The sequence below is a fragment of the Urocampus carinirostris genome, chromosome 15 (genome assembly GCF_059441175.1).
Source record: "Urocampus carinirostris isolate Australia breed hairy pipefish chromosome 15, RoL_Ucar_1.0, whole genome shotgun sequence".
NCBI classification, from domain to species: domain Eukaryota; kingdom Metazoa; phylum Chordata; class Actinopteri; order Syngnathiformes; family Syngnathidae; genus Urocampus; species Urocampus carinirostris.
In genome coordinates this window covers 4,588,723-4,598,242 of record NC_142363.1, presented here as the reverse complement: position 1 = coordinate 4,598,242, position 9,520 = coordinate 4,588,723, and the positions used below count along the sequence as shown (strand labels likewise).

Below are 9,520 nucleotides of genomic sequence, written 5' to 3'. Positions count from 1 at the left end.
AACACCATTGGCCAAATGTAGTTGATTATGATTATTTACTCTATTCAGTTATTTTGCTGTGCATCTGCTCCAATGTGAACAATATATTTTTGCCAACTATAAAAAGCCAGTTGAAGCCAACCCTCATTACCCAAATGAGCTTATGTGCTTATGAGGAGGTGAGTTTTACATGCTGTAACGTGACATAGGTACTTGCTGGGAGGTGCATAGAAAGCCTCACTAATCCTTTCAGCTGATTGTCTTTTGTCAGCCACACAGTTCGTTTGTTCAAGAGCATCCAACAAGACATTAGTACAAAATGTACGGAAGACTGGGAATTACATTTTTACATCCGTGACAGTGATATGTCAAAATTGATTCAGCAGCTTTTTGGGGGGCTTAATCCAAATGAAGGCGGATTGATGACTTTCTTTTCTATGTCAACTGATGGAAAGAAACACAGCTTGTGGCTAAGGAGCTAGCATGTTTTTTCCCGTTATTTACCACCCAGCGGATTGTTGAGACAAAATCAAGATGATTTATTTCTAAGCTGTCCAAAATCACTATCCAGAATGGGATGCTCACCGTCCAAAAGTAACAATTTGGTATCAGTGGGCTCTTCAACGATGGGAAGGATGTTGCCCTCAACGCCTGAAGAACAGCACAGGAAAGGTTGTTTTACAGATGGAGAAAAGTATATAAGGACTTTTGAAGGTAGTTCAAGAGACAAAAACACAAGTGGACAGAAAGTGATGCAAATGGATGGAAATTTCCCACCCCAAGAAGACAGAATTTCAACTCCGCCTCCTTCAGTGGTAATTGATGTCGATCAAGTGAATAGTCAAAGAATGGACAACAGCACTAGGATACTAAAACATGACAAGATTAAAGACAAGCTTGAAGACACAGATAAAAAGCAGGGGAGAAAACCAAGAAGAATTTCCAAGGGTATAAAAGCAATTAGAAAGAAAGAAAAGGAAATGGCAAAAACAGATTTCCCGGAGACTCTGGTGAATGCTCACCAGGCTGCATATGCCTTTTTAAACCCCAGCATAAACAAATATGATGTTGTTCTTGGCCTCCTAGAACAAGTGACGCACACTCAAACATTATTGCAGCCAATGATTTCCTTTATGGCTTTGCGTTTTGAAGAAATAATCCGAGCGCTGGGAGACATTGTTGATGAAGGAGAAAAAATGCTAAAAGAAAATGGAGACCACCTGTCTTGGCAGAGTCAAATGAAAAACCTCTCATCTGCGCCTCTAAAATCTGGCTCCGGGATCGAACAACCACCTGATTTGCTGCAGCAGCTTCTTCAATATACCACACAGAGAATGCAAAGCGTGAGTCAGAAAGTGAGAGGGATTGGGGACTCTGCCCTGGAGGAGGCGGTGGAATATTTTTCTTCAGTCTCTGAACTTTTAGATGAAAAGCTGAAAGTAAAACGTGTAATTGAGACTAAGATTATGCGTCTCACGTCTCACATTGAACTTGCTTCTTTACGCAAGTTAGGCCCGGAAGATTCTGCACTCTTTAGTGAGGACAGCGGTATTGGGGCTGAGAGTGAATCACTTGCTGGATCAGAAAAGCACCTTAGACGTGTGAGTTGTGAATCGAGCGGAACAAACACAACTACTGCCTTTAATCCTTTGGAACATCAATCTATGACTGGAGTGCCAGAGAAACATCAAGCAGATCAAATGAGTCCAAGTGCTTCCCTTACCTCATTGAACTCATTAGCTTCTATGTGCACAATGATGGCCAATGCTCAGGGAAACTCCTTCTTAGGGTATGCCTCTTCTGATGATGAGGAGGAAGAGAATGATAATAATTTTGACAGAATTAGAGAAACTACAAATGGGCAAGTAGGAACTCGAAAACAATCAAATTCTTCACTTGTAGATTGTGAACAGCAGAAGCCTCAGCGTTTGCCTGCCAAGCGCATAGAAAATCTTAAAAATGTTGAAATGACCATTAAAATGAAAAATGTGATAAGTGGAAAAACACAATTTGTTCACCCATTAAGTCCTGGTGCCAAAGCAGAAGTGCCAGAGAGTCCAAAAACAAGCAGAGGCCAATGGGCTCATGAAAGTTGCCCATCTCTAAAAAGATCTCAAACGATTGTTCGGACTCGAAGGAGTGGAGCTAAAACAACCCCAGTGGTGATTGAAAGGCGTTCCCGTTCTGCAGATTCCCTGCGGAGCAAAGGAAAGGATCCTACCTTGCTTGCACTGGAAAGTTCAGAGAAGAAAAAGGGCCAGAGATTGCAAAAAAAGAACAGAAGTAATGAAGTCAGAAAAGGAAACACAAACATGTTATCATCCAAACAAAACAAGAAAACTTCACTGGCTGAGTCTCCAAAAATCATCCACAAGAGGCCTTCGTTGGAGAAGGATGGCAATCTACGCGAAAAGGCATTTTTTATCAAGTGCAATACCAAAACCTGCGGAGCAAGTACAACTACATTGCAAGATGATAAACAGAAAGATACGGAGATATTGACAAGTCTTGTTCGAGCAACAGCACGTCCAAGCCCTCCTTTGTCACCAAGACCGTCTTCAGGCCCACATAGAGGCCGGAATTCTGTCAAAAAACTAATCGATACCTTCACACAAGGCATAGAAGAATTGGACAGCCCCAAAGCTCTTGGACCACTAAGAAATGTCCGGAAGTGTGGAGTTCCAGTGTTACCGGGTTTAGGAAATGTCACAGATTTCCTTAGTACTGGGAAAACCACGGGTAGATCTCAGAGCATTTTATGTGAAAAAACAGATGATTTAGACCTGGATAGTCTTCCGCCACCCCCATTAGAAGTCCTTTTGGACAATTCATTTGAAGGTGTGATTCCGTGTCCTGAAGGAAGGTCCAAATCTCCAATGATCAAAAGGGCTGGTCTGCCACCCCGACTGCGGGCATCTGTTTACTCTGGGCCAGTTTTACCAAGCAAAAGTGGTGTTCCTCAATGTTCAAGGCAATTTTTCACCAAAACACAGGAACCTGCCATTCGACCGGAAGCTAACACAGACATTGACCCTGTAAAAGACAAAAAATACCCTATGTTGCAACAAGCCAGAAGAAGAAGATACCTCAAACAGCCCTCAGATTCACAGTCCGAGATTTCATTAACAAATGATGATCCAACACATATGTCTGCCAGTCAAGAGGACTCAACAACTACAAACACAACAGTCTCTCAAGTGCCTTCCTTGTCTGAAGCCAGTAGCCATTTGTTTGCCTCCTCATCATTGTCCAAGGGGCGAATTTTGCCATCTACCCCTTCTATTTCAAAGTCTTTGCACAGGAGACTTCCCAGTCCCCACAACTTTAAAAAGTCACCAACACCGCGGTCAACAATGCCCCCCCCCGCAAATAGGACTATAACAACACCAGAAGAAAGGAGCTTCTCCGGCACACCGGTTTGGAGGCATAACTCCTACCTCTTAAAAGCACCTTCTCCACCTGCCTCACCAAAAGTGCACCGATTGTCAAAAGAGAACAGCACTGAAGAATCAGTTCGAACGATAAGTAATGTGCGCTCTGTTTTCTGCCCAGTTTCTTCATCCTTGTTTGAGACCCGCACTGGCATAGCTTCTCAACTGTCACAAGCCTGGACTTCTATCGGAAGTGCTTTTCTCTCAAAGACCAATTGGAACCATGGCAGGGGTTTTGTGTCGGTCCTTGGACCTAAACCTTTTTTTCGTCGAAGTCTTTTAGAAAGAAGACCCAGCTTAAACCTCACACCTCAATCCTCAGTCTCGTCAGTGGCTGAGACCTGTGGAAGTGAGCCCGCCATATGCACACTGGGGTGAGATTTCAATATATTTTTTTGAACTTATTTAAATTTTTATTGCTACAACAAAATATTTACTACATCTTCCATACTGAACTAATGCCTACAAGAGAGAAAAAACAGTTTTTAATTTTGACTGCATCTAACAACTTGTTTTCCCCTCAGTTATTAGCATTCTGGGTCGACCACTTCATTATTTCTTGAAAAGCATCTTGCATTTTATTTATATCAATAGTTAAATGTGTGGACACCGGAACATTGTATTACTCTGTTCCAACAATCTAACCTCCAAGATGCTCGCAGTTGCGTTTCTAGTACATTTTTATTGTGCCTTGCTTTCTAGGCATGATCAATCAATCCAAGATGAATCTACCAATCACTTGAGAGTGACAGTTGTCTTAAACCAAAATCAGTTTCTGATTCCTGGGTTGTTGGGCTCATGGATTTAGTGGTAACCAGGTAACTGTGGAAAAGGTCTACAATATGAAAACTGAAAAATATATTGTTGTTTTTTTATGACATTACTTGTAGGTTACTTTTACCATCTATTCATGTGAGCAACGTATCTGTCACAGGCCAGAAACAGAGACAGGACCCAATAGCGTTCCTTAAACTCAGTTTTATTGAAATAGAGAGCAGTGCTTGCTTCCACGATCCGATTATCGTCGGACACGGGTGGCTGATGGCAGGAACGCGAAAGTGGCACTTCCGCGTCTAACAAGGATAGTCGTGGGTGGCAGGAAAGCTGGTTGGTAGCCGGGACAGGGGAGCAAGGGCGGTAATCGAGTCCAGAAAAAAGGTCGGCAACAAGTGTCAGGCAGGAAACAGGGCAAAACAGGTCGATGGCCGGGACGGAAGAGCAGGGCAGAAACAGGTCCAGGAACAGGTCAGCAACAAGTAATCAGGCAGGAGAAAACAGAGCAGGAGATTGTCGGAGGGTATGGTGCTTGCCTAGCAAAAGCGTAGGTTCGCAGGACGGTCTGACTGCTTCCTCTTGGAAGCCGGGGGTTTAAAAAGGGTCCATGAACCAATCAGCGCTTGGGGCTGTTTGCGCCAACGTGGCATTCGCAGGTGCCCCGAATCAGCAATCATGACAGTATCTCTTTGTAATGGGTAAAACAGATGCAAATTACATAAACAATTTGAATAACAACTCAATTAGAGATGCTTAACTGATTTTAACAAATACAGACAAAATTTGGACATTTATTCTGTAAATGTTGAGTTCTGCAAAATTTGTGCAAAATATTATAAACAAAATTAACGGAGGTGATATTTTGAAAAAACAAAAAACAAACAAAAAAAAAACCATCTAAAATCCTGATTTATGATTAGTTGTTGTAAAATCATTTAAATCAGTCATCTCAAACTCACAGTCCAGTGGCCAATTGCGGCCCGCGATATGGTAGTTTGAGGCCTCTACCTTAATATAAAAGTTTAAAGGGACAGTGTTTATGAAAAAGTGCCTCTTGATAGTAAAGAAATGTATTTCTAGAAATATATATATATTGATTTTAAACATAAGCAAAAGTCATCTCAAACTCGCATCCCAGTGGCCAATTGCGGCCCGCGAGATGGTAGTTTGAGGCCTCTACCTTAATGTAAAAGTTTAAAGGGACAGTGTTTATTAAAAAGTGCCTCTTGATAGTAAAAAAATACATTTCTAGAAATATATATATATATATATATATATATATATATATATATATATATATATATATATATATGTAACGGGTGTAATAATAACTTTTATTTTATTGAAATTCCTGCTAAAATATGTGTATAGTTTTTGGTAAATGTCCTGCAATGCTGAGTCCAACAGTGCCATCTGCTGGTATGGGGTGGGGTTTGGTTTTGGCTTCTAACATGTGACCAGGAGGCGGGGTTTGTCGTCAGTTTTACCAGAGTACTACAAAGGTAAGACATATCTTTTGGGGCTCCACAAAATAAGTTAATTTTAAACTTTATAACCCCAGCTGACGAATCTCTCATCATGCATAAGATCAAAGAGATCAGACCCAGCAGAAAAAGCTAATGTTGTGACTCATCCATTTGCAGAAACTGTAATAATAAAAACCTCATCATCCAGTCCAGCGTGAATGTGGATCTTTGGTAGGACACGTACACCGCGGTTACATATATATATATATATATATTGATTTTAAACATAAGCAAAAATACATTAACTATGATGTATGATGTGTATGTTCTAAAATACCCATAGGCCAATAAATGAGCATTTATTCTATATAACCTTAGCTTCAACAAGACAATTGACCGTCATCTATCCAAAAAAAAAACCCCAAATGCTTGCAAAAGGCTGGGCAAGAAAATGAGAAGAAAAATGGTGCAGTTTGAGTGTTCTTCGTTTGTCCGCTTCCTTGTGCACTTATTTTTAGTTACATGACACAACACAGCGACACTCAGTGTTCAAATAATTACAAATAGCAAGTGCAGCTAACACATGTTACGTTTTTTTTAAAATTACCGACTGATTTATAAATTTCCTTATTAATTCTTGATGTTTTTTTTCTTTTTTAATTTTGTTCTTTTTTGTAATTATTTAAAAAAAAGTTATTTGAAAACAGCAGATTATATATATTTTTATTATTATTATTTTTTTTTGAAAATTACGATTCGACACAACCTGACCTAGACCCAATTCCTGCGGGCCCTGATTTAATTTAATGCGCTCTTACTGAAAATTTTCTGTTGCGCAGACATAGAGAAACAACGTCTATTCAATTGAATTAGGTCTAAAACTTCAGAATCAACCATAGAATTAATAAATGAACTGACAATTATTTCATTTTATGCAGTGCACTTGTGCATTTTTAGGCAGCTGTTACTTGCATCTGAAGCATCACAATTTCTTACAATGCTTGATTAAAATTTCATTTTTTATATAAATGAAATGAAATGAAATGATCTGCATTTATATAGCGCTTTTCAAGTCAAGACTTCCCAAAGCGCTTTACAGTGTGCTTCACATTTCCCAACAGCGGCCGTGCAGCCATGAAAGGCGCTAACCTGCTTATTGGGGGTATTAGGGGTTCAGTGTCTTACCCAAGGACACTTTGACATGTAACACGGAGGAGCCGGGAATCAAACCTGCAATCTCTTGATCTCAAGACGAGCTCTCTACCTCCTGAGCCACTGCCGCCCCCCCCAACAAATGAAATTATCTGCATTTCTATAGCGCTTTTTAAGTCAATGACTTCCCAAAGCGCTTTACAATGTGCTCCACATTTCCCAATAGCGGCCTTGCAGCCATGTAAGGCGCTAACCTGCTTATTGGGGGTATTAGGGGTTCAGTGTCTTACCCAAGGACACTTCGACATGTAACACGGACAAGCCGGGATTCAAACTGGGATCCCTTGATCCCAAGACGAGCGCTCTACCTCCTGAGCTACTGCCGCCCCCCAAAAAATGAAATGATCTGCATTTATATAGCGCTTTTCAAGTCAATGACTTCCCAAAGCGCTTTACAATGTGCTCCACATTTCCCAATAGCGGCCTTGCAGCCATGTAAGGCGCTAACCTGCTTATTGGGGGTATTAGGGGTTCAGTGTCTTACCCAAGGACACTTCGACATGTAACACGGACAAGCCGGGATTCAAACTGGGATCCCTTGATCCCAAGACGAGCGCTCTACCTCCTGAGCCACTGCCGCCCCAGTTTGTTAAAAATCATTAACAAACTGATTTTATTTCCAAATTACTATTGATGTTTTTCCCTTTTTTCCCCTCGTAAAACCAGGGAACATGTTTTATCTTTTTTATTTATTTCAGGGGTCTCCAACGTGGTGCCTGTGGGCACCAGGTATCCCCCTAAAAACAAATAAAAATAACTCACCAGTGATGGATCATTGCTAAATCCCAGGACATTTCCTTTTTAATTGGCCTGAGATTTTAGTGGTTGGCTGAGCCTATTTTAACGCTATTTCTAATATTCACAACCCAGTAATAACATGATAACATAGTAATAAATGTACATTTCAGCCTTAAAAAAAATTGGTGACCCCTGATTTATTTATTCATGTATTTTAGGTAGACAACATTTTTGGTTTAGATTACAGGAATTAAGATAATAATATGCATATTTTCTTCTCTTGTTGTAATAGAATAGATGAAGAAACGGCCAGAAAAGAGGAACCATGGGCTAGTCAATTAGACCTCAGAGCAATTCAACGTTCTGCATCTCACCCAGATCTTTATGTTGTTGGTCAGGGCTTGTTCCGAGATTGAACTGACCAGTGAAGTAGCAGCAGGATTATGGATTAACTGGTTTAAGAAAAGATTTAAGAAGATGATGCCTCACTGGTGTAGGAGGAACTCATTCTACTCCTCTCATTTTGACCATGTTTGTAAATTGTTGTGTTGTTCCAATGACATGAAGTTTTTTTATTATGACTTTCTCTGTATTATATCATACCTGTCAACCTCAGCTAACTTGTCCTCTTATTAATGATTAAAGTTCCCCTTATTAAGAAATAATAAACCTTACAAAGAAAATGCGGCATATATTTAATCACAGCAAGAGAGATTATGTAGACTATATTCGCAAACTATGAAGTCATCTGCAACAAGTGACCAAGACAATGCAGATTAGCCTAGAAATGGGCAAGATGAGATTGGTCTAACCAAAAAAAAGTATTTTTTCCTCCCAAAACATAACTCTTCAAACATTGTTATATGCTGTACACAATTTGAAATGATGAAACAAACTCATAAAATGTTAAGCTGTATAAATTGACAGGTATGTTATATACAATAAAAAAAAACTCATCAGCACATTTATGGAAACTATTCATTCTAGCTTTAAAAAAATCTTCTTTTGGATATTACAAAACACGTTGTGTCTGGTGAAATGAATGATTATCGCATAAATGCGGTATTTCTGAGATTCGGATCTTGTACATATACAATAGTGTTTATCATTTTCTATTTTACTTTTAATCTTAAATGTTTTGTGTAGATTTTTTTATATATAAAAGTGTCCAAACTATGTTCCCAATTTCATTTCATAAAATCATTATAAACTCTGAGTTTTGTGTTTTTTGTGCCAACTTTAACCCTTGAGAATGAAAAAATGCCTGTGAAAAATGTTTAGATATGTGAATTAGAAGCTTTTTTTTTTCGTTCAAGGAGATTATGTAGAAAAGGCCTAAAGTGGGTATTTTTGTCATAATGACACGACTTGAGAAGTAAATTTTACGGACATTTAGAAGACTATTGGTCTGTAGATTTTTGATATTTAAAGCGGTAGTCATCCGCCAAAGCCCCACCCCTCAAAACATCTTTAGAATAGTTTAGTCAATGACAGCACACAAAATGTGATATTCTGATTTTTATTTTGTTTGTTGTATATTTGATCTACAGCAAAATCCACTTTTTCTATCCATTTCAAGAGGCAACTATTTTGACCTTTGTATCAAGGTGGCATCGTAATTGCTCAGGCTTCAAGTTAGGAACAATCTCGGCTCTACTTCAAATAATAATTGAACCGTCATTTGTAGTTTTCTGAGCTTCAGGCATCTTTAACGTCATTTTAACTAGACATAAAGTAGTAAAATGCCCCCTCCTTAAGTCAAATGAAGGTGGGGTTTGATTTTGATTTGATAATCCAAATAAACAATGTTAGTTCAAATGCTTCAAACCCCCTTAAGTTCTCATGAAAAAGGCTAAAACTGTTTTTTTTTATTTTTTTTTAATTAAAGGATCTATTATCCCCTGATGTTTCGATGAAAGA

The 9,520-nt window shown here is 39.2% G+C and overlaps 1 protein-coding gene across 1 annotated transcript; it reads left to right on the top strand.

Moving 5' to 3' along the window:
• Positions 1-259: 259 nt before the first annotated feature.
• Positions 260-8,816, top strand: pcare1 (photoreceptor cilium actin regulator 1). The gene is made up of 2 exons (XM_088354827.1): positions 260-3,784; positions 7,893-8,816. The coding sequence occupies exons 1-2, from the start codon at positions 552-554 to the stop codon at positions 8,014-8,016; spliced, it is 3,357 nt and encodes a 1,118-aa protein (XP_088210953.1). The 5' UTR covers positions 260-551; the 3' UTR covers positions 8,017-8,816.
• Positions 8,817-9,520: the final 704 nt, after the last annotated feature.